Source organism: Oreochromis aureus, linkage group 1, assembly GCF_013358895.1.
Source record: "Oreochromis aureus strain Israel breed Guangdong linkage group 1, ZZ_aureus, whole genome shotgun sequence".
Taxonomy (NCBI): Eukaryota; Metazoa; Chordata; class Actinopteri; order Cichliformes; family Cichlidae; genus Oreochromis; species Oreochromis aureus.
The window spans coordinates 23,490,333-23,516,538 of NC_052942.1; the positions used below are offsets into that span (position 1 = coordinate 23,490,333).

Below are 26,206 nucleotides of genomic sequence, written 5' to 3' on the forward strand. Positions count from 1 at the left end.
GCTAAACTCCCCTTAGTCAGCCACTTTGTGTTTCTGATCAAAGACAGACAAAACACATCAGAAAAATGAAGCCGAGCCAAGTTTTGTGTTGTATTTAGGCAGCTTCGGTACCAGCCGCAGCCCAGCTGTTCTGATCTTAGTCTTTCAGCATATAATGGGAAGTAAAGTAAAGAAGAAGAAGAAAAGAACAAGAGAATGAGTCTTTAACATGTTTGAAGATGTTTTTCTTGGGGGTGGTTTGGAGGAGGGCGGGGGGGGGTTGGACACTAAGGGGTTTTTTCTTCTTCTTTATCTATAAAAGAGGCAGTATGAGTAACAGGAAGATGAATACTTGTTTAGGGTGTAGGATAGTGAGGGTGGTGTATGGGATTTTCCAGGCTTGTTATCAGTCCAGTTATTGCAGCATGTCAGAACAGTGAAAAATATTGATAAAATCTGGTGACTCATTCTCACATCCTAAAATCATGTTTACCTAAATTTGCAAGGGGGTCAAATAGCGTCCGGCAGTTTTAACCTGTATCTTTTCATGTCGAGTACGTATTACTGCAACTGCCTTTATTAGTCTTAAAGCAGTAGGTTGAGATTAAAGACTGTAACCAGAGGTGCACAGTCAGCCCGGCTCTGTCCAAAAGTGATGAATTTATTATTTTACCAATTTAATTATTCATTTAAATGTCATGTTTATTTTTTTAAGTTGCCTCATTATATGTTTGTTTTGTGTCTCATTTAAAACACGTTGAGTTTCCTTTGAATTTTAAAAAGTGCCTAAACAAATAAATGTGCCATTACTTTAATCTCAAATTAGCACAAAGTTCTGTTGCCTTTAGCTCAAGCTAGTTTCTCCTGCTCATAAGCTCATAGATGGTATGATAGGTGGGCGTTGCTACTGTGATGTCGCCTGTTTGGTACCCGAAATATTAGTAGTTGGCGGTGGTTGATGGAGGTTGCTGAATGAACTGGATGAAGAAGGGCTGCAAGAAAAACTCTTACCAACTGCTCTCCAAGTGGTAGTAAAACTGTGAAAAACGCAATGCAAACTGGGAAGACAGAACACTCACCTTCAAAGTAAAAGTTGTGCCTTACCACTGGAACCAGAAGATTTCAAAAAGTGCTCAACTTTTACTTTGACGGTCTTTGTTCCTGGTTGGTGTCGCACTTTTAGCAGTTACACTACCGCTAGGCGAGCAGTTAACAAGCAGAGGCCTATAAAATACAAAAATTTAAATCACCAAAGTGGAGTACAAACCTGGACAAATAATCACACTGAAAACCATACTACTCAGTATGCAACAAAAACCTCCTAGTGATTGCAATCTTCTAGTGGCAATCTACCAGCAACATTAACAATCTGCTAGCAGCGCTAGTGGCAATCTGCTAGCAACGCAGTAGTCTGTTGCCTGTGCTTTATCATGTTTGTCTTCAAAATATCTTTTACTACTAGCCAAGCACTAGTAAAACTTAAAAAAGTGTGTCACAAACTGAAAGTTATAAACAAGAAAAATACATTTTAGCTTTTTTAACAAGGTTGGCTGCAATGCTAAGACACAAATTTAAGCTTCTCTTTTTCCGGTTTGTGTCATACTTTTCACAGTTTCAGTATTAGCTCAGAGAGTAGCTGGACAGTGTTTATATGCAAGTACATTACTTTCTTTTAAACTACAACCGCAGCAAAATGCTAACAGCCAAAGCAATCACAAGGAAGTTTTTGCTAACTAGTTGTAGAATACATGTTTTTGCTAGGGAGCATGTAGGCCTGCATTACTGGGATTTTAGCAGTCATCTCCCAGCGACTGCCATCAGCATCCAACCACTCCTAAGCAGTCAGGGAATACAAATTTTTTCCTCATGACCAGTGGTTCTCAGATGTTTGCAGACTAGTCTCTTGGTCTATGAGACTAATGCCTTATTCAAGTGATCCTACATTGCCGCCAAGCTTACTACACATCCAAACAGTGAATATATTAATGTTATGTGGTTAATGGTCATGTGTCTCCAAAAACCTCATCGCCTTCTGGTGGCCTTCAGATTAAATGCAGGTCTTAAGCTCTTCTGTATTTGGGAAGCTGCATGCATGATTATTTATACTGGCTATACTTTAGCAGCATCTCTGGTTTGGTATCAAGTTTCATTAAATCTCCAGTCACCAGAGAAAAATATCTTTTCCCTGACTGGCTTACTGGTGATTGGTGGAGGTACAAGGGTATTGCTTGGTAAATAAACCAAAGTCTTCTTACCTTAGCCTGCTTCTAAAATATCTTACTATGCATAGCCTGTAATGTAGCAAAAAGAAGTGTGGGTATTATTTAATGATGTATTACAGAGAAAAACAAGGTTCAAATAAAAAAATATTCATGGCTTGTATTCAAAACATTTTCAAAGATTTAATGATTTGTACTAAATAAAACTAAAACGTTCTCCCCCAGGATGAATTTTACACATGATTCTCTTGAGCAATAGATCTTTATCAAAGAATGTTATTCCTCAAACCGTAATTTATTATTCTTCATTTAGGTCATCTGATATCATCGCTCCTGATAAGGAGTAAAGTGGAAATTAGGGCAATAGAAGGATGAGATAAAACACCGCAAATCCCTTGCCGTCTTTCATATCGTCACAGGCCCGACTCATACCGAATATCCCGTCTCGGTGTTAGATCACAGTACACCACCCACACACCTTGTGGTTGCCTCTTCCTGTCCTACGCCACATATCAGATACTCTTCCCGGCAGAAACATCATTTTGTTTTCCTCTCGCTGTCGCCAAAAGCCTGTAACAGATATTCTTTCTGTGTGTTTGCAGAACTCATGTTTCAGCTGGCCTACCAGTACATTCCTTGTTTGGAGCTAACCAGCCTCTTTAAGATATTTAATGGTTCCAGCTGATTTACTGATCTGGCTGTGAGCCTTGCATCTCCACGAATAAACCTCTGATCTGTTTCCTCTGCTAGGTCGGCAAGCTGATCCAAGAGGCAGCTGGGAAGAGTAACCTAAAGAGAGTGACGCTGGAGCTGGGAGGAAAGAATCCCAACATTATATTTGCAGATGCTGATTGTAAGTTTTGTTTTGTTAAAGTAGAGTTTTATTTGTCACTTCATTTACCTGCCCCCCCCCCACCCAATGTCTGTCTGTCACAATCACTGTTTTTTGTAGCTGTGTGTCATATTCTTAGAAAAACACTCACAGCACTCACCCTCACTGAGAACCTTAAAATGTTCGGAGCTTAGCAGTGCTATGAAAACCTCTGGATGGATGGGTTTCATATAAATTCTAAGTGTCTCACCAAACTGGGGTTGCCGAGCGCCTCAAATGCTTTCAGCAGCCGTGAGAGGGGCACACTAGGGCCTGTAAATCAAGGGAATGGACCCCGACTCGGCCGAGACCCATAAATCACAGGGGTCCATTAACCCTTTGTGCACAACAGCAGGATCCTGTCTCTCAGGTGTCAGGTGTCAGATTTGCATGGGATAGCTCCAATAACACTGCACACATGACTTTTTATAAACAGATAAATTTGTTCTGTCTTTATCGATATTTAATTTGTGCGTTGTTTCACTTTTAAAGACACCAGTCAAGTCTTTTTTTTTTTACCTAATAAGTAGTTGCATGGTTATAATATTCTATACTACTTTTGTTTATTTATTAACCAGCACAACTCTCTCCATTTCCCCAGTGGATCTGGCTGTAGAAGAAGCCCACCAGGGTGTGTTTTTCAACGCAGGCCAGTGCTGCACGGCAGGCTCTCGCATCTATGTGGAGGAGCCCATATATGACGAGTTCGTCCGGAGGAGCGTGGAGAGAGCAAAGAGGAGGATAGTTGGCAGCCCCTTTGACCCCATGACTGAGCAGGGACCACAGGTGAGGAGCGCAGAATCAAAAGCTGTCATCTCTTTTTCTATCATTTGCTCTGTAAATTTCATATATTGCTCATTTTTTCTGTGATCTGGGAGTAAGTCTGTCCTCCACCTCTACAGATCAGTCGAGAGCATCAGAGCCGTGTGCTGGAGTTCATCCAGAGCGGCATTACTGAAGGGGCCAAGCTGGAGTGTGGAGGAAAAGCTCTGGGCTTGAAAGGGTTCTTCATTGAGCCTACAGTCTTCTCTAATGTCAGAGATGACATGCGCATTGCCAGAGAAGAGGTATAATGATAAAGACTCCAGCACTACTAATGCATCTTGAGTTGATTTAAGGGCTGCAATAGAAGAAGTAGCAAAACAGTTAAATGTAAATGCTGTTAATAACCTGTTTCTCTAACCTGAAGAAAAAGGAGTTACTAAAGCTGTCAAAAAATGTAAAAAGTTACCAAAAGATGGTGATACACAAATTAAGTCCCTAATTAAATGCATTTACCTAAGATTAACTAATAATTTTGGAGTTCATAATGACTCTGTTTATTCTCACCTCTTTGATGTGTAATTGTTAGATAGAAAGCACTTGGACATAGAAAAAAGTGGTTGTAAGAATGGGTGAATGAGACGTGCTGTAATAAGGGCATTGAGTGCTCAAGCAGAGCAGAAAAGCGCTACATAAGAACCAGCCCACTTACCATTTACCATCTCTCTACAGATTTTTGGGCCAGTCCAACAGATCATGAAGTTCAAAACAATTGATGAAGTGATAGAAAGAGCCAACAACTCAGATTATGGTTTGGTTGCCGCTGTATTCACCAAGGACATCAGCAAAGCCATGACCATTTCCACAGCTATGCAGGCTGGCACTGTCTGGTAAGCTCTATCTGCCGTGTTTCTTCAGCTCCATTCAGTAATATTTTTCATGTGAGAAATATCAGCCACTTTCCCAAAGCTTTAACTAACAGTGTGCTAATTTAGAATCGTTACAGTAGCCACAAAGAAAAGCTTTTCTTCCTTTTTATCCACCCATTTTTCCCCAGAAGCTCAGATATGATGAGAAAATATCAGAAGTAATGTTCCAGGACAGGACAACATCCCCAATTTTATGACTGGTAGAAATTAAATTAATAGTAAATGTTACTTGTTGAGTTAACCTGCAATAGTTTCCATTTTTAATTACTTTCAAATGGTTATGAGTAGAAGTATAGGTAGCTTCTGCCAGAAATCTTGCGTCACTTGTTATGCTTAGCTATTTTAATAACTCTTCCTTCATCCCTGATGTCGATCTAATCACCATCGGGCAATTTTCATCACAAATGCCAAATAAATTATTCTGTAGCCAAGAAAGGATGAATGATATGCTCCATCCTTAATTATAAACATTGTATTTATGTGTCCAAACACAAAACATCAGTAATAGGTAAAATCCAGAATTTTAATCACAGACATTGAGAAATTCACTCAGCAGGCAGTCAACTCAGGCAAAGAGACAGACTCCAAAGAGGGGAGAACAGGCATGTATGAGGAGGCACACAAATATACAACAACCTGAGCTAGAAAGGAAAAAGAAAACACAACTAGTGCAACTATTAAAACGGCGTGAATGTTTGAGACTAAAAGGACAATCTAGAAATTGAGGAGTACTGCACAGGAGATGTATGAAGACTCGGAGAGCGATCAGCTGAATGTGGTGCAGAAAACTGGTGAGAGAAGAACAAGGACATAAGTGATGAAGCATGAGAACAAAGTCTTTCAGCAGAAGGATTGGAAGGAAAGAAATTGCTGAAATATTTAATAATTTTTCTTCATATTTTCGAGTTACTTCAAAGCATTGTTTCCGCGGCAGCTACAGCAGCTGTAATTACTACATTTACAGATATAGAACCTGACATTTTTTAACTGTGTTTGCTAAACAGCAAAAGAATAATTGTTATTGAGTTCAGGGGGTTTTAAAAATAGCTGTGATGATGAGAATGTAATTTTACATCAGTCTTCCCAAATGACGCTTTGGATAAAGTTGTGCAAAATTTTTATAGTAAACTCCAAGTCAACTGATCAAGAGTGATCAATGCTTTGTGTATTTCACAGGATAAACTGCTTCAACGCTCTGAGCACACAGTGTCCATTTGGAGGATATAAAATGTCTGGCAATGGGCGTGAAATGTGAGTAAGACTTGGTCGTCTGCCCGCTGAATACACACAAATTAGTCGCAACGCTAGTATTGCTGACTTAGTGTTTTGAAAGCCGACTTTCCAAAATAGCTTAACATGATGTAAATCTTTATCTAAGAGGAAATATTCCTGCTCCAAGAGCCTCCAGCAGTGTGTACACTATAATTCATTGTTGCTGTCAGCATTAGAGTTTAAACAAAATGTTTCTATTTCTTGTTTCAGGGGAGAAAACGGCTTGAAGGAGTACTCAGAAGTGAAGACCATCACAATAAAGATGGTCGCCAAGAACTCTTAAGGCAGCCACACTTTTTTTGGGAGGGGGGAGGGAGGAGGAGGTAGTGTCTTCCTCATTGTTGACAAGCTTTTGTCAGTCTGTCCATGGTGGCACACCACGACCCATCAGAGCTACTTATATCCGTGATAACTCCAGGCTGTACCCACTCATTGCCTCCTGTCCCTCCGTGGACATTCAGCCGCTTCCAGTCCAGCTATCGCCACTTGTGTTGAATTTGTGGACTGCCCCCCCCCCCTCCCACAGTACTCCATACCTCCTCCACTAACTACACTAAAGCACTCACAAAGACGATGGGGGAGGCTGCTCTGACTTCAAAACCCAATAACGACGCCCATCCCAGCCGTTACAACCCCGATTCTCACCACCAGATGCTGGATGCTCAGAGACTCAGTTGCCGCACTTGCAATCAGCCCTTTACTAGCAGCTTGTAACCCGCTGGGTGGCAGTTTTTCTCTGTACTGTGCGGTGTGATCGTCAAAACCTCATGTGTCACTGTCTTGGTAGAATTTGTGCGAGCACGTTCGCTCATTCAAGACCACTGATGTCGTCAGCCTCAGACACGAATGGATGAAATGTTAATTCTGAATTAAGATTGATTTCTAATTGTCTTTGTTTGTACTTTAGCTCATATGACTTAACACTGTATGTCGACCTTTGACTGATGTAAACGTGAAAAAACTTTAACCTCTTAAAAGCATTTTACTCTCACCTGCTAAAAGAGGAGTAGATGTGTTTTAAAATACATGTAACTGATTTTCATTGATGTCCATCTATGTTTATGTTTATACAATCATATGCTATAAAATTATAAAATGACCATAGTTGTTTTTTTGTTTGTTTGTTTTTCAGTAAAATCTTTTTTTTCTTGGAAAAAGTGTTTCGAGTCTTTGCCCATCATATACTTAGTTAGATTATATTGAGCCACATATACTAATAGTAAATATACTATTATCATTATACTTTGAATACTAATTCAAAATCTTTATCCACTCAGATGTGTTTTTGTCACTGTTTGGAAAAAAAATAAGGCTTAGATTTACCGGACCAAGATGATTTGTGACGTCTAAATCGGCCCATCCAGGTCCAGCAGGGAAGTTTCACAAGCCTGATGTGAACACTTGAACTCTGAGGTAAACACCATTTCCAAACTTATGAAATTGGAAATATTTGCATAGTGATAAACGCTAGAGTTTTCACTTGCATCACAGAGGAGGTGGAGGTGTCATTGTGGGAGTCATTAATCATATTTTGTGGGGGACAACATTTAACACACTACTTATCCTCTTCCTTCCTTACTGAGTTGGCCGGTGCTGCAAAATCTTAAAGTTTTTCAAAGTGTTCCAGTAAAAAAAAAAAAAAAGTGGTGGTGTGGGGGGTTAAAACCTGTTAGCAGCAGCAGGTAGCAGCAGGAAAAGCTAAGTCTACAAGGTGAATGCAAATACTGTTTATTCCTATTACGAGAACACCAAAAGTGTGTACACACCTCCGACACAATGTTACAATTACAAAGAAGAAAAGTAAGAAAAACGTTAGCGTGTCACACACATCCTCTTGCTGTGTGAATTGCTGTTTTACTATAAATAGTAGGACACTTGTCAGCATGAATGAAGGATGTGACCTATTAAGTGGAAGTAGGGTGGGACAAGGAAGAAATTGCTTAATAAAAACTTCTGACATTTACATGTGTGACCTTGTGCCTTCATCTGTCTCTAAATTTAGACTTCTAAAAGCAACTGAGGAATGTCAAAGAAGTGGAACATTTGAGTACACTGCATGAAGGAGTAAAAACACATATATTAAATATGAGATTTTGTCTCAGCTGCCCTGTTTACACACTTTCTTGACTTAAACACAGGCTGGGTTAGTTTCAGGTCCTGGTATTGTTCATACTGGCTCATAGTTACTCAATCACAGCTTAATGGGACTCTTAAATACAATAACAAACAACAAACTGCTATTAAGATCTTTTGTCTGTGACATGTGAAAAGTCTGACACAAGAACTAAACCACAAAGGCAGCACGCACACTTTTAAAAAATGCCCATTTAGAAAAAATGGGCGTTCGTGTTGGAGGTGAACACACCGTGCTGGAGTGTTTCTTTGGCAAATAGCTTTTAATTTACCAGGCTGCGGTTTCCCACAACTCCTTTCCCAGTTTATATCAGCAGTCTTCCCAAGGACAAGATGAAAAAGTGATCTCCTTATTGCTGCACTCTGTTGACACGACAGGGTATGTCAGTGCAGACCAGGGGATTACACTCTCAAGATAAAAACGCATTTATTAACCTGTTTATCTTCTGACTTATTTAAAAAATTAATTCTAACCTCTGTCCTTTCTTTCTTTCTTTTTAAGTCCATTTAAATTCACCCTTGCAGCATTAACACTACCTTGTGAAAAGTTTCTGTCACTTTCACACACTTAAAAACCTCACATGCACTCAACAACATAACAATGAGCAAATGAGACAAAGAACTGAAATTTCCTGTTTTTGAGGGGATTTTTTTCTTCTTGTTCTTCTTTAAGAGATTTTGAAATAAACAGACTCAGTATTTCCTTCATGCAGACTCTTCAGAGCATCTCATTTTCTCAGCGTGCACGTGCATAACCCCACAGTTAAGGACATCAGCCTAGAAACAGACCACACACTGACAGGGACATTCACCCTTTGTCCAGAAAAACCCTTATCCTTCACAAGCCTTGTTTATAGCTTCAGTTAATATTCCAGAAGATAGCGCTGCTTTTCCTATTATCTGTTCCTTCATAATATTTTCTCACAGAGTTAACGGAACAAACAGATGTGTCTTTGTGATGTCCGGTCCTCTTTATTTGTCACAGAAGCGATTTTCAAATTTATGGACACTTTGGAGAGGTAGCTATGGACAGAGCTTGTGTGTGTGTGCGTGTGTGTATGTGTGTGTGCGTGCGTGCTTTTGCAGAGGTGGTCTGATTCTTCTCACTGAAACATTGTGCAAGCTTCTCTCTGCATGCTTCTCATTCCAGTTTAGTGTGAGTCAGGACTCACTGAGCGAACAGAGACTCCTCCACACCAGCGATGCTGTGACGAGTTAATGTGTGCATGCGAGCGAAGAAGAAATGGCTGTTGAACATTACAGAAAATAACAACAGCCCTGGATGTGGAGCCTTTGTCCTTAATTTAAGGAGAATTAAAGCAATAAATTCAACATTCACAGAAGATGGAACTGGCGCTAGTGTAACTGGAGGGATCATTGCGGGGTAGCAGTCAGTTAAAGGGGTTTTCTTAAACACAGAAGTGTATATTGTTCTATAAATGAATACTGCTTCTACTACTGCTGCTGCCTTTCACTGCACACTTTAAAACTACAGAGTTAGTATGAAGAATTTCTACTTTATTATGTACAGCTTGCTTGTACTGGGTCGGACCCCATTTTGTCATCAGAACAAACTTACTTCTTCCTGGTACAGATTCACCAAGGTGCTGAAAACATAAAAAACATTCCTCAGACATTTTGGTCCATATTGATATGACAGCATCGCATAGTTGCTGCAGATTTGTCAGCTGTGGGTAATGTGAATATCCCGTTCCACCACACTGACAATTGGTGATCTGCTGTGGAGGCCATTTGAGTACAGTGAACTCACTGTCATATTTTAAAAAACTACTTTGAAGTGATCTGATGTTTATGACATGATTCGTTATCCTGCTGGAAGCAGCTATCAGAAATACATAGTAGGATAGACATGATCAAGAACAATATTCAGCTAGGCTGTGGTGAAGTATCCCTGAGAAAATATCCCTCACACGATTACACCAACACACTCTGAACTGTTGATACAAGGCAGGATGGGTCCATGCATTCCTGTTATTTATGCCAGCCTCTGATCCTACCAGCTGCACGTCACAGCAGAAACTCATCAGTCCAGACAACATTTTTCTAACCGTCTGGTGTTCGATTTTGGTGCGCCTGTGTGAAGCGTAGCCTGGGTTTCGTGTTCTTAGCTTACAAGAGGGGCGCCTGGTGTGGTCTTCTGCTGCTGTAGCCCATCTGATGTCTTGTGCATTCAGAGATGCTCTTCTGCATACTTCGGTTGTAATGAGTGGGTATTTGAGTTACTGCTATCAGACTGCTGATAGGAAGGCAGTCTGGCCGTTCTCCTCTGACCTCTGATATGACAACAAAGCATTTTCACCCTGGGATTTGCAGCTTACTTCTTTCGACCTTTTCCCTGTAAACCCGAGAGATGGCTATGTGGGAAAATCCCAATAGATCAACAGTTTCTGAAATTCTCAGAGGAACAACCTTACCACGTTCAGACTGACTTAACCTCTAATCGTATAGTGTATCATATTTGATACATAAGTTTTTGTGAGATAGTTTTTGAGACTTCTACATCACCACTGTGATATATTCATCTTCAAAAACCTAAAAAAAAATACTTTAACCATAAATTATAAAGAAATAAAATGCCGGTTCTAACAAATTAAGAATCAAGTGTGCAAATTGATATTTTTTTGATGTCAGAAGGTTCAATAAACACTTAATTTTTTTTAAAAAAAAGAATGTTCTCACAATAATTTCATAATTCAGGCCTTAAAGGGTTAAATCACCTTTCTGTCCTTGCTCTGCTGCTTGGCTGACTAAATATAATGAGCCACTGAACAGATGTACCTAATGAAGTGGCCTGTGAGTGCGTATCAGTGCATCACTCATTTGCTTTAACCTCTTATCTGTTGTGATCATGAACAGATTCCGTGTAAATGTGAGACAGAAGGGAATGATAGTTGATGTTCTGTGGAAAAATGCATTAATTCCACATTTAGACAACAAAAAGGATACGTTTTCTAGACGAGCTCATGTGTGGATAGCAGCGACATGGTCTGTTTGCACTGTCAGAATGAAACATGTAAACATCTCAGGATTTCCCCAGAGACCGCTGACTTTCCAGATTCATACCATGAACGGACGCACCGGTCAGGATTATATCGACTTCTAAACTAACTGTCTAAACATGCGTGTCAGCATTTTTAAGCCAGTTGTGAGAAACTACTAACTTCCGAACGCAGCTTTAAATGTTTACTTGAAAAGCAGTGATGTTTACTCTACTGTATGATGATTCTGTGGCGTGAAAGTCTTCAGATATAATTGTGGCAGGCAGGGTCAGGGTCAAGAGAGCCAGCTTTCAACAAGAAGCACATGACCACAATCAGCATTCATACATCACTGTCCTGCTTTGTTAGTCCATTTATGCAGATTCGAACCTGCTTAACCTGACAGAGATTAAACGTGTCTCTGAAGCAGGTTAGGTGTGTTGCTACTGCCTGCGATCCCCTGAGCAACGCTGTTACACGTCAAAGTGTCAAAATAATAATAATAATCGTATGACCATAATATGGGAAACATGCATACAGTAGCAACCTTTCACAAAATAAAAGGATAGAGGTGCCCTGTCATGAGTACATCTAGGTGATGAATAGGTCACTAACACCTCCGGTTTAATTTATCACATAAAACATATTTTACATTAAGAAGCGATATCCTTAAAGACTGGTCAGCCGTTATAGGATAGATAATGTATTGGATGATTTAAGCGGTGCCTTGGAATTACTCCAAGGTTAAGTGGTAATCCCATATCCATCAACACGTGAATCTCAATACAAATGACCTGGACTGTGTATTTATTGGAAGGAGCACTTACAGAGCTTGATAAGTATCATTCACCAGCCATTACCCTGTAGTCAGAAAGATGATTTATTGGAGCCATTTGCATGGAAATCTCCCCATCTGCTCAATAGCCTCAAAGATTCAATTCTGAAGAACAATTTCTCAGATTCAAACATTGAAATATAACTTCTTAAGAACAGAATTACTGAGGTGATCTATTGAATTTCCATGGTGTGCCAAATCCATTTTGCGACTAATGAAATGACTCATTTGTACCATAAGGACTTTAATGAGATAGTGACATTGCAGCTTTGAATGTCATCATAAAACTTGTGCTTGACATGTCTATGATCAAGTCTGAGTAGTGTTTTTCCAATAAAACTGTGGCAGAGAGGCCCAACGGGGTCACTTCTCAAGGCAGAGATGGCTAATTGTTTAGCTTGGCTGATTCCGAAATATTCCCCGATTGTTCTACCAGCGTAACAGCAAATATATCTCATGGATTATATTTCACTTCATCAGGAACTATTTGTAAAAGCTGGGTGGGGTGTTAATTTGTCCACAAAGGAATTCCAAAAATAACCACCGGCTTGCGTCCAGTGTGATGTCAGTGTAATGAACATAATGCTCACTGATGATGTTGAAATAGTTTCCATCTGCCGATCTGATTGAGCACGAGTTAAAGAAAGGTGCATGAGTGTGCTGTAAACTATTCTCTCATTTTTAGACATTTAGAGTTTACAGTTTTTGTGGGAACTTATCTGCTTGCAGCAAAGACTACTACAAAGACTAGTACAGTTGAACTTTTTAAGGTTATGCATGCAGCATGCAAACACCTTTTTGCTACTAAATTGATTATAGGGATTGTTTTGCACAATGTAAAAGAATAAATGCTTGCTATAATGTTGATTTAAAAAAAATATTTCTTGTATTTCATCTTAAAAAGGGGCTGTTGATAGAAAATATTCAGTACTCCAGCACAGCCAGTCAAATCATTTTATGCCTCTTAGCCTGTTGGCTTTATTGTATTTGAAATATCATGTGTAACGTGTCCTGCATCGTCATGAAAAACACAGCAAAAGTGTTTATGGAAGTGTAGAAAAAAGCAGGGTCTGCAAACCAAACTGTGGATTCACACGGAAACAACTTCTTCTGTTTACATCATGTCGGTCTTGTTAACATTTTTTAATGTTGCAAAAGACTTCATGTAGGAGCTGATCTTCAGCAGCTTTTACCGTACTACACAGATCTGTTTGCTTCTGTTGATAATATTGCAGTGGTTTTGCAAATGCAAATGTCTGAACAAGCGCTAACTGACCCATTCAATTCTGTTCCCAGAAGAAGAGAGGAGAAGCAGGACTGTATCTTTCCGATTTCCCGGACAGGTTAAGGACAAAAACATTTATCCTTTCTGTACTAAATCTTCCGACACTGTGCTTCTAAACACAGTGGTACATTTTTAAAGGAGCACTGAGTAAAAGAAAGAAGTATTAGGCTCTGTAAGATATGGTTCAATAGTAATCTCCTTCTTCTTTCAGCTGCTCCCTTTAGGGGTCACCACAGCAGATCATCTGCATCCATCTCACTCCACTCTCACCCCTTCTCTATCATATAAACCCTCCTTCACTATATCCATGAACTTCCTCTGGGGTCTTCCTGTTTCCTCCTGCCTGGCAGCTCCATCCTAAGCATCCTTTCTCCAGGATATCCACTCTCCTTCCTCTGGATCTCAACAGACCATCTCAGCCTTGCCTCTCTGACTTTGTCACCAAACCACTCCAACCTGAGCTGTGATCAGCTCTAATCTTGTCCATCTTGCTTACTCCGAATGACAATCTTAACATCTTCGACTCTGCCCTTCCAGCTCAGCCTTCTGTCTGGTTTTTTAGTGCCACTGTCTCCAAACCTTACTTGATAGCATGTCTCAGCACCATCTTGTAAACCTTCCCTTTAACTCCCGCTGCTATCCTTCTGTCTTCTGTTACGAGTCACCCCCGACTCTCCTTTCCATCCACATGTGATCCAATAGTAAAACTGGATTTAATAAAATAACAATAACAGATTTTTTTTCTGTCACCTCCCTCAGAGAGGATGGCACGAGAACAAGCTGTGAGCCATCACAAGCCTTCACAAGAAACTCTATTGAAATTTCTTTCTGATGACAGAAAAGCACAAATACATTGGAAATAATTAACATGCATGTTATTAAGACTGTGGAGGCCCGAACTACATAACTGCTGCCCAGCATCCATAACTGATTCTGATTCATCATCACTGCTTAAGCACGCACTGTACATCTGCACACTTTTGCATTTGCTCACTCTTAACTTACTCACACAGCATCCAAAGGCTTTTATGGGACAAGGCTCAGATAAGAAGATGCCAAAGTTACAATATAGTCTGCCTGCAGGTTGCCAGGAACCAAACGTTAGCCATCCCTTTTCAGTTGATACTGTAGACTAATTTGTATTTAATCAAATTACCCAAACTGACTGACACTCTGCCAGCCTGGGGTCTTCAGGCCATCTGGCTCTGTCAGTAATCCACTCTTGGTACTGAGAGCAACATTATGCAACCAATGCAACACAGGTGCACCTCCTCTGAGTGAACTGGATGTAGCAACAGCTTGTGCCACATTTCCATAAACAAACCAATCTCTCATTTTATGCAGTATCTCAAGACTAACTGTACCACGCTTGCACAGATCAAGACTGATAAAGATTCTGATGGGTGGGGAAAATATTGTGGGACCACTTTTTGGTTCAAATATGCACATTTTGTAAACCTCAGCGACAAGGACCGAAGATATCAATGTTGCTGCCAGGAATGCAACTGAAGCTAGACTCGCTGTCCTACACACTCACTATTTGGATTAATTAGACCTGAAACCTTGTTCTTCCTTCTTCTTCTTTTGCCTTGGATCTTTTTCCATGTATAAACTGGATGTTGTGTTCACTCGTTTGTCATGTGTGGCAGTTGTATTTGTTTGTAATGTTTGTTTTTAGTGATTGTGGTCACCCCACCATCTGATCTGCAGTCACCCAGGAAGTGCTGCTTTCTGCAAAACACTGCAGGAGTGCCACTAAATTGATTCAAGCATAAATAACTGTCTTTAATAAAGTGGAGGACTATCCTAACATGTTATATAGCAAATAAATGATGATGCCACTGTATACAATACTGTCAGTTTTCCATCAGTGAGACTTGCGAGCTGTGCCGTGAGAGCATGTCACAGATTTGTGCAGTGACGGTTTACATTAGCAAACTCTTTCAGATGCAGAAATGCTGCATGCAATCCCTCCAGGAGGCTCCAGGAGAGTTTAAACTTTAAAAAGTCTTCTCTGATCCCTCCCCTCCAAAGGAGTCACACACTGGGAACATTTGGGGGATACAAAATGGTTTTTCCACGTTATAGATCGGCTGGTGTTGATTTTTTCATTACTGGTGATGAAAGGCTTGCTTTAATGTGGCGGATGAATTAGTTTGTCCATCCAGTCATTTGTCTCAGTTTCATCCATTTACAACAGTGTGTTTCATCAATGCGCAGCCATCTCACGGGATGTTCCATTTAATCAAGCTTTTATATTTAACCCCAAAATGACAACTATTAGTCCACAATGATAAATCACAGCTCTGTGCCTGATATGCTAAAGGAGGCAACATCCTGTCCATGCAAGCCATTTGGATGGAGCGACTATGCTTTTAAGAAAAGGAAAATGGAAAGAGAATAAGGAACGTCTTTAAGCCAATCTGGGTTTTTGCCAGCATGCCTCTAACCTTTGCTCTTTTGGTTTGGGAGTTGGCTAGTTTCCTTTTTCCTCTGACATCACTCTCCAGGATCCACACAGTGATAACACGGCCCCGACTGCATGACATTACTGCTTCCTTCAATACACATGGGAGAATTGTGTTAAAAATCCCACATGACTACAGCCTAACTGCAGTTTCCAGTGAGCACCAGCTGCACAGCTGGTGTCCATGGGAGAGACAGAGCGGATACACAAATTCCAGACTGTTATGAGGCAGGGAAATACATTTCCTTGGGCAAGATTTTTCTTACGGCACACCACCCTGTGGTGTGTGTCCAAACTATTATGGTATCATATGGCAAATGTTACCTCCTTATGCACATGTTTCTGCACCACAGACACAGAAACATGTGCATGATGTTTCAGCGGAATATTGCAAATGCCGCACAAACGGTTTAGCAACTAAAATCAAACTCTTGATGCATTCATTCATTTTTTTTTCATTTAAAAGAGTGCAGCTGACAGAGAAAGCTGAATGAAATCAGTGTTTTGCAGTCAGTTTTTCAAGGACTTGTGACTTCTTGGCACTCTGTTGGCAGAATCAATGACTAATCAGGTGTGATGATTAAGAAAAATATGAACATCTAAAGCATGAAAAACATGGAAAAGTGCTGTGTGCTGATTTGTTGATGAAAGTTTGATCAGGAATACTCTTGCTTGCTGAAATCTTAGTGACAGTGCATTTTACTTCAATCCATCCATTTTCTTAACCACTTATCCAATTTAGGGTCAGAGGGCGACTGAAGACATTCCCAGATGGGTAAGCATTAGAACTGAAATGTGTATTTATGTACTCCCTAAATAAATACACTGGAGCTGCTATATGCAAAACATCTCTAAATTAAAATCTGATAATACTTGTCAGGGACTCGGGACCCATTACAAGTAAAGGTATTTACCTACAAAACAATCTGAGTCACTCTTTGCCAGCTTTGAAAAAAGGCTTCTGTTATCTTTGTAAAACAGAGCTTTATACTGCAATAAACTTTGCAGCGCTTTCCAATTCTTGGATTTGATATGTTCAGACCCCCAGAGAGTCTAGTTCTGAAATCTGAAAGCAAATTACTGCTCCATATAAGTTTTATTTTTTGTTTTTTGTCTCATGCCTCAGATCTTAATTTGTTGTTCTAGCCTATTTCAGAAATATGAGCCAAATACTAAAGTAAAGCACAAAGAGGAAAGAAAAAATGCACCTTGTGTAAATTTTTTTTCCTCTTTAGTAATGCAAGCCAGATGTGACCGGGGACCATGGAAACAGGTGATGATAGCATTACACTGGGATTGCAAACAGATGGAGAGAAGTTTGAACCTATTCTGGTGTCACTGTCGAGGTCATAAATTAGGATTCCCCCTCCTCCCCCCACAATAAAATAATTTCTGTATAAATAATAGAAAAATTTTAGGTGCTGGGTAAACACAAAGAGGCCTCACTCATTGTTTGGCAGCAGCTGGTAGCACTTCATGGACAGCATTGTATATGTGTATCCATAAGTTACACTGTGGTGTGCATGTGTAGTTATCCGTTGATTGGTGCAGCAAAAGCCTCACTGCCTTGAGCGTTGGTGTGTCTCTACTGTTTCCCCAGCAGACATAAAGAGTTTTCCTCCATGAGTGAGTGTACAAGGTGCAGGTCTGCTTCACATCAGGTGGATATATCGCTGGGAGAAGAATGTCTCCAGCAATCAGCCTTGATGAAGCGGATGCTGGAGCTGTCCTGGGAGACAAGGGAAAGCCACTGTACGTGTCGGACCGGTCTCTGAGAGGGAGAGGACGCTGTGCAGACCCGTGCTGAATGGCAGCGTGGCCACCCCTGAGAGATGGTTATTTAGTGAGCAATTACATCTTGCAGCACTGAGAGAAGCAATGTTTCCCCCCCCCACCCCACCCTATTCTCCAACAAAATACCGGCTGGACTGTTCATCATGTGACCTCATCTCAAGAAGTGAAGTTTGCATCGAACATCTGCTGTTGCATAAAAAAAAAGTTAAAAAAAATCTAAAGCAGCTAAATCAGGACGACTGAGTCACAACAACATGTGTGTTTCAGAAGCAGTAAAGACTTTTTAAAGAAAAAAAATACCAGCTGAAAGGATTTTAAAGTGAACTTTGCCATTTTCCAAGCTATCCCCAGAGCTACCACAAGAGAGCACAGCTGGCTGACTCTCCCACTCTCTGCTGAGCCTCCCCTGTGTCACACACAGGTGTAAAAGCCCAGGCCTTCAGCACAGATTCATACTGTCACCGCTTCAACCAGCCACCCCAAATGGGGCCTCGTTCTCTGCCATTTGGGAAAATAGACTTTCACAGTAATGGACACTTAAGAAGGCGACACCTCGGCCCATCATGGTGCCACTTGACAACATGACACTGAGCTCTTAAATCGTTAGATCACAGTGAAATGATTTATTGGCCCCTGTAGCATACAGTGTTATCGGGGGAGCATTAAAGATGGTCTTTGTTTTAGATTTCACACGTTCTGTAATGTGTTTATGCAGCTGGATAGTTTTATTGGAGCAATTGAATTAAGCAGTGATAAGTGGGCTCAAGTACCACGCTCAAGGGTGAACTCAGAAATGTCACACCTGTCAGTGCTGTGTGCTGGACGGGTTATGAAATGTTGTGCGTATGCAGGAACCAAACTGATCTGACCAAACGTAAAAAACTTGGCAGTCGAGATTCAGATACACAAGATCCTGGAAAATAATATATCCGGTTTTATTATAGACTTTTACCACAGTCTTGTTGGTTTGTACAAGGCTCGTTACACAAATTTATTTTGTTTTTCCCTCCTTTTGGTGCCGTTGATTAAGTGCTACTACAGGGTTTTTTTTTTAAAAAAGGCAAAGCTTAGTTGCGGTCTGCTCAAGAGGATCAGCTCATTTCCTTCAGCACGCAGTGCAGAGCGCTGAGAGTAGAGCCGTCTCGGAAGATCAACGTCTCCTCTTTTGTTGAATCGGTCATGCAGCTTCTTTGACACACAATGGCACTGGGGCGGTTGGTGGGGTGGTGACGCTTTCGCATGGAGGACCACCTGGCCGCCTATGGGTGACCAGGATATACAGACTCTCTCTCTCACACACACACTGGTGATTGTGTCTTTATCTGTCTACTGACAGCAGATTGTTTGAAAGTTTCTTTCTCTCCCTCCCCCTACTATAGAGTGAGTTAACATGCTTTATTCTGCTTTGACATACAAAACCGCATACGCTATGATGTGCAATAGGCTCTTACATGTCCCAACTAACTGGTCCCTGCTTAGAGGATTATTTGAAACACTAACCTACAGACTTCATTCTCAGTTTTGTTTGAGAAGTTAAAGCTGTTTTCCATTATTAAGCCTCCACATTAATCATCCATACTTCTTTTTTCTTTAGCAAGACTACACACCCTTAAACATCCACCTCATTTGGCATGTGGTGATAATCTCTGAATGTTTTGTGTACTCGTAACATGTTTCGAATAGGAGGCCTGTGGGTGTAAAAGTTTCCTATTGATTTGTTTACTCCTGGGATATTCATGACCCACATTATCTCAGCAGTTAAGGAAAACTTTAAAATAATTTTTTAGGCGCAAAGTAGGGAGTCTTGGAGCAAATAATGAACTCCGCTGTTATATTACAAACATCAGAAAGGTATTTTTCATGTTTATCTTTCTCTCTCGTAGCCTCAGAAGTACTTAAGAGGAAAAGGAAACCAGACCTTAACATGCAACTGCACATTCTCATTAAAACGAGGTTGCTAAGACAAGATAGAGAAACAAAATAAACAATCACCAGTCGCACCATTCTTCATCCAGAGCAAGAATGTAGAAGCTGAGGGGCCGCTGGGATCCAGGGGCCTGTTAGTGATGACACTCCTGATCCAGCCTTGACAAAGTCCAGCATCAGTGGACCCCCAGCCACCACCACTCCCCCCCATGCTCTCTCCCTTACGCACTCACACACACACATAGAGGCCATTTGTTTTGTTAAGTACTTGCTAAATGCTACAAGCTGATTATCAGGAAAGGACTGATCTCAATTTTCTGCAGAAACTGAAGGGCTCTAACAGTACACACCTCCTCCAACTTAAAAAGTGTTCATAAGCCAACCAGTGAGGCATAAAATGCATTTAAAGTGCAAAAAACTGTTCATTATAATTAAACAAAAACTATCAGTCAAGAAAGGTAAATCTGAAAATGCTCTAAACGGATGAATGAATAATTGTTGCATAATTGATCCCTTTATCACTTATTTATTTATTTATTTCTAAAATCTGTATGATGAGGTTTACTCGGTAGATGTGGTGGGAATTAAAGCTAGATTGAAGTTACTTGTGGATGTTTAAAGGCATTAGTATTAGTAATGCATGGGAGTCCAGTGCATGGGGCTGCAGCTAAAACAAGGCTCCCAAAGAACGTTTTTTTCACTTTTTCAAAGTGCATTTATTCAGAATTGCCAGCGTTGCTCTTTCTACAGGTCTCCAAAGGACTGGTTTTACACTGTCTACACGCATTACTCCCATAGTCTGTTGAAGGCTGATCCTGTCACCCACATCTTTCCTGCAGCCGGGCCACCCAGCCTGGATGTGCCACCAACATGTCATCCCTCTGTGTGGTCCTTAACAAAATAGAAACAGAGAAACAGAGGGAAGCAAAGCACTGCCAACCAAGAGAGAGATGTTTCAAAATATGACAGTGTCATCTCTGGGAGGGGAGTGCGCAGCAAAGAAAAGGGAAGCAAGAGTGAAGAAAGAAGTGAAGAAAAGCTGTATGCTGAGCTGGAGCCGTGGTAAATTTACTGATGCTGTGAGGTGGATTTCAATCTTCAGCTGATTAAAAAAGGGGGGGGAAATCAGTATAAATGATAAAAAGAGAACAAGAGGAGTTACATGAAAAATAAATATATGAAATATTTGCCAAATGCCAAAAAACAGGAAGCAAATAATCTTACACTATTGATTGCACCTGCAGCTTTATTGAGATTTTTGGCCACTAAATAACAAAGAATCCTCCAGTTTGTTTTTACATCAAAAGTATATCATTTCTCTCACAGAAGAAATTAGAAAATATTATTATAAACTGCAAAAATAAAAAACTATATGAAGATAAATGTTTAACAAAATATAAACTCTAAAATTATAAACTGCTGTACAGTCATTCAACTGTCACAACGTATGGGAACTTTGCGGTGCTCTGCCACGCACTTTCGCAGTTTGACATTTTTGCAGTGATTCCAGTGTATTTTGCGGTCTTTTGTGATTGTTTCCAGTTGATTTATGCGTCAGTTGATGGATATTAAATAACTTTCACTGGCATTGTGCTCTTTGGGAATTTTAAAGATAACGATCTCCAGGTCATGGGATAGATATCCGATGTACTGAATGTGTTTTGTGTTAGGGAACTGCTCTGATGGCTGAATGATACCAGCTTCACTTTTGTGATTTACGTAACACGACATTATAGAAAGGAAAGATAAGCGATGGAAAACAAATGATCTGCAGGGCATGATGATTGTTCAAGTCGCCCTCTGAGCTCTTTTCCCCCCCATTATTATAGCTGAGGTTCTGCTAAGTTAGAGTACATTCATAACTACCCCTGAGCCTCACTTAACTATTCATTTGATGCTATCTGCAGCTGTTTGCAGCCAGTCCTATTATTTTAATTACAATCAAATGTTTGTTTAGCACAACCACATTTCTATTTCTTTTCACAAATCTCAGATATTCATTGGAAAATATCAAAAAGGGCCCCTATAGCCCTTACCAAAAGCGCCAATATGTGAGTCAGTACTGTTTGTATTATTGCTATTACAACGGCTTCCAAGGTCCGGTGAGCAGACTGTCCTTAGAGCCAAACTCCTGAGTGTATTTTTGCACATGTACTAAATTACATGCAGTAATCACTCAGCACCAGGACATCAGCGCTTTGAAACATAATTCTTGCAATCAGAAGACATGTACCAGCAACAGCAGACACACTCAGTGCAGTTTAGTGAGATACTGCCCAGTGGAATGTCAGCTGCCAAGGCCAATGCCCTGTTTGCACTTTTAAAGAACAAAATCTAATGTTTTTTCTTTGCCCAGGTGCTACCTCTTCATCAGGTAGGGGCTTAGCTGCTTTTGCATGAGTCTGCTGACAACCAGAAAGATACACAAACTAACAAACACGACAAAAGCCTAACCTCTGACCACATTACACCTCCTTGATAAATGTCTCAACTAAGGGCTGGCAACACAAGCCCCAATATGTTAGTGTAATGTTGAGCATATAAATGTGCCAAACACTGGCTTAGAATCAATTCATTGTCTCAGACAAACACAACAACGATGATGAAATACAGATGTGCCAAGTTGTTGCAGTCAAACAGTTTACAGTACCCTGTCATAAAAATATAGTAAAACCTTTCATCTCCATAATAGGTAGGGCCTTTATTTTACAGTAAACTGTTTTACAGTTTGTAGATCTACTATTTGCATCAATGAAACACACGCTGAGAATATAAACTACTGTGCTGACTTTGCCTTTTGTGATGGAGACAAAGTGAAACATTACAAGTAGAAACAGAAACAAGAAAGCTTCCATGACCAAAAATGATGCCTACAGATTCTCCTTATGCATAAGCAGATATCAGCTCGCACTGATGAATGACAACACAACACTGCATTACAGGTGTTATTTTGCATTGGACCACACAAATAGGTGATACTGTGACAAGAAGCGATCATTAGTATAAAAGTAATGCAGGACAACAAAATGAGGAGAGCATGTCACATCCCTTTGTGAAAGTGTAGTGTTTTACTCCACATATATATTTCAGTGTTTAATGTGATGGACCTCACGAAAGAGTTTTTATAGTCGTGTGAGTTGATAGTTAGAGAAACACATCATCTGCATACAACAATATTCTTATCTCCTTTTACTACACAAATGAATAGAAATACAAAACTGCATTCTTCCTCATGCTTTTGTCTTTGGATTCATCGGTATGGGTGGAAGTGGGTGATTTGAGTTTGATATCCTAACACATACATATTTTTACTATAACACGGAAGTCTGTTCTCATCTTTAGTGCATGAAACTGTAAAAATGTGGGAAAAGACTCTTAAGAGTCTGGTTCAGACTTAAAGGTAAAAACATGGAGACGTTTTTGGTTTATCTCTCTTGCTGATATTTCACTGCCAAGCCACATGAGGTCAAATTAATTTAGTTAGTGGTCCCTTCATGCATTGTAAATGCAGCATGGCATGATTTAGTGATAAAACTTAGTGGGATATTTCTGGGGTTTTAGACATGGTGGAAGAAGCTGGCAGGATGGTAAACACAAAAAGAGCTGTGCACTCAACAAGTGGAGATGCCACTGAAACCAGAGGCCCTAACTTGCAGCTAATTTATTCTTCCACACCTCTCTGGTTTAAATGAGCCGAAAAGCTTCTGCACATGATGCAAAGGGAATTTGGGGATTTCAGGGTACTCTGCTGAGACAGGAAAGGAAAGTGCTCAGTTCATTTTTTCTTGCTCCTGTTTTAGTGTTCATGTCGTTTCACTGTTTCTGTTTTAATTGAGCAACATGTATCAAATGTAGAGGATAATACTTGAAAAAATGCAATAAACCAGAAATTAGCAATAATGTTAAAGTGAATTTCCCAACCTGAAACAGGATCTGTAAATACTGCAGTCTTAGGCATTAACTTTGTTTATAAGCCTGACATACCAACACCAAACCTTGTTTAAGGCAGGACAACTCAGCAAAACTCTCACACCACATGTGAACAGTGTTTGTCACAGACAATTACCACTGCTGCATTACACAATACACAACACCATCGGTACGTCCAAATCCAAAGTTATGTGCAGCATGTGGTAGTTTCACACGTAAACTAATGACACACTGGAAAGTGAATGGATGTGAACGATACCGTAATGTGAAGACATTATGGGGGAACAGCTGGGCGACTTTCAGCCACGACGCTGCACTGCTCTGGCCTGTAGAGATCCCACTCATGATCATTAAAGGGAACTCTGTATCCTGTCCCAAAACCTCCAGCCTATTTATCTTTGATTTCACTCTCCCTCTGACACACAGAAAGACACAGTTTCATTCATTCACACTGTGCTCCACACTCATGTCTCCTGCCCCCTCAAACATGAGACAGTGAGTATGAACAGAAATACAGAGAAACAGTCACGCAGTCTCCTGAAAAGCCCATTTTCTGTCTAAGCTTTCATTGTCAGATTAAGCTCCACATGTTAGTGGACAACAAGCTACAAATGCCTGGCCTAAACAACAGTGTGTTCCTCATCATTTGTTGTGAAAACAGTTCCTCTGGTGGCCTCCCTGCCCCCGGCCCACATTTCCCCACTGTAAATCATGATAAAATGACTTGCAGGTGTCAGGATTAAAGAATTCTCTTGAAGGACTTTGGGCCACAGACGCAGACACAGCTGCTGCTGTCCTTTTGCCAGGTCCTTTATTGCTATTTTGTTTTCAGTTTAGGGTGATGATGGTCTTGCAGTACCAGTGTTGGTCTGGACCAAACGACAACTTCCACAGGGTGTGTATGCATAACTTACCAGTCCTCTAATGTTAATGACTGAGAAAGTATGCAGCCATCCTAATGTGCAGCGTGTTTCCTTTCAATGAACATCAACTTATCTTAATTACATTTTTATTCAAATGTAAACTTTTGTTGTTCTTTATAATCCAGCATTGCAGTCTTCTTGTCTGCGCATGGAAAATGGAAAACCTACAGTGCATCAATGAAGGATTGTTATATTTCCAGAAAGACCTAAAATATAATGATGTCTCCTCAGGCTTAATAGTTTATTTTTTAATGATATCTTCACATGGTATAATATTCTAAGAATAAAAGTAGCGATAAACCGAAGATGAAAAACAGCAAGAATGATTTGTAAGAAGCTCATCCTTAATATCCTAAAGTATACTGCGGGTCATTTGATGCGGATTCCAAAAACAATTTATAATCCCAGAGGGCCAGATGAGAAACTGCGAGTGTTGTGGATAACCGCCCTCAACAACAGTTCCAGTTTCTCATGTGGCCCCTTGAGAAAATTAACTGCCCCTCCTGGCACTACACAAGTCATTAATGACACCCTTCGCTAACACACTTCTTTTGATCAAAGTGCTGGTGGTCATTCTGAACATGATTTCATAACCCAGCAGACATTCGGTAGCAAAGAGAGAGATGGAGTGACTGACAAGCAGTTTGGAGCGTTAATCACCGGTAAACTCTGGATAATGATAGTTATTTGTAGTAGCTTGATCTTTATTGAGCTTCTTTCAATAAATTTTAGTTTCACCATAATTATTACTTATGAGTCAGTCACACTAGAATAAAAATAGGACAGAAACTTCTTTGTGACTAAGACAAAGTTGGTGGCTGTCCAGTGATTGCATTCAATGTTCTTTTGCTATCAGAGGTCGATTGTTCTGACTCCAAGGTTCACCAGGTGGGAAGTAAACTTCCTTCAACAAACTGTGTCCCATCTTGGAGGAACTACACTTACTCTCAGGCAAACTGGTGAATTGTTGCAAATAATTTCTCTCTAATATATAAATGCAGACATAATGCCAATATGTTGCAATCAATCAAACTCAAAATCGTACTTACTATGTAGTCTTGTTCCATAATCCCACCAAATGCTTAAGACTACAATACAGCTCTCTGCTTTATGAATGATGATAAATTATAAATTATCATCATTAATATGAAAAAAGTTATCTGATTTCTCAAATAGCTAAGAAAGTCAGTTATATTATATTTTTTCATGCAGGTTAGTGTAGTTCAGCTATTAATTTAATACCAAAAATACTTGTGTGTATAGTACACTGTAAAAAAAAAAATGCAATATAAAAGTATTTTACTGTGTATTGTATTTTACAGTTTTGTACTGTTTTTCTAGAATATCATTAAATTTACATTAAGAGACTGTGATTTTACATTTCAAATGTAAATTAACATAAAATCACTGTAAATGTAATAAAACACAATTTTCTTGTTTTTTAAATGTATTTGTCTGTACATGCATATTTAGATTGTTAAAATAAATTCACAAATGTATCATAATTTCACAAATATTTGTCCGTTATTTGAAAGATTGAACTGTTAAATTCAAATGTAATGCTATGGAAAAATATATAACATGATTCTTATAAACTTTTTTTACATCAAATAATAATAATTATTAGTGTTATTTAGGGTGATCGTGGCTCAAGAGTTGGCAGTTTGCCTTGTAATCAGAAGGTTGCCGGTTCGAGCCCCGGCTCGGACACTCTCGGTCCTTGTGTCCTTGGTCAAGACTCTTCACCTACTGGCGATGGCCAGAGGAGCCGATGGTGCGATATGGCAACCTCGCCTCTGTCAGTCTGCCCCAGGGCAGGCAATCCATTATTATTTAAACCAACTGTTAACTGTATATTTCTGTACATTTAAGTATTATTAAT

General features: G+C 40.0%; 1 protein-coding gene across 1 annotated transcript in view; it reads left to right on the forward strand.

The window, feature by feature from the left end:
* The window catches only part of aldh1a2 (aldehyde dehydrogenase 1 family, member A2), a 28,782-nt gene extending 21,593 nt beyond the window's left edge, over positions 1 to 7,189 (forward strand). Inside the window, exons 8-13 of the mRNA XM_031758016.2 lie at positions 2,949 to 3,051; positions 3,671 to 3,855; positions 3,972 to 4,136; positions 4,564 to 4,721; positions 5,937 to 6,011; positions 6,243 to 7,189. Of these exons, the coding sequence (XP_031613876.1) occupies positions 2,949 to 3,051; positions 3,671 to 3,855; positions 3,972 to 4,136; positions 4,564 to 4,721; positions 5,937 to 6,011; positions 6,243 to 6,315 (759 nt within the window). The 3' untranslated portion in view covers positions 6,316 to 7,189. The remainder of the gene's footprint in view (positions 1 to 2,948; positions 3,052 to 3,670; positions 3,856 to 3,971; positions 4,137 to 4,563; positions 4,722 to 5,936; positions 6,012 to 6,242) is intronic.
* The last annotated feature ends 19,017 nt before the right edge of the window (positions 7,190 to 26,206 follow it).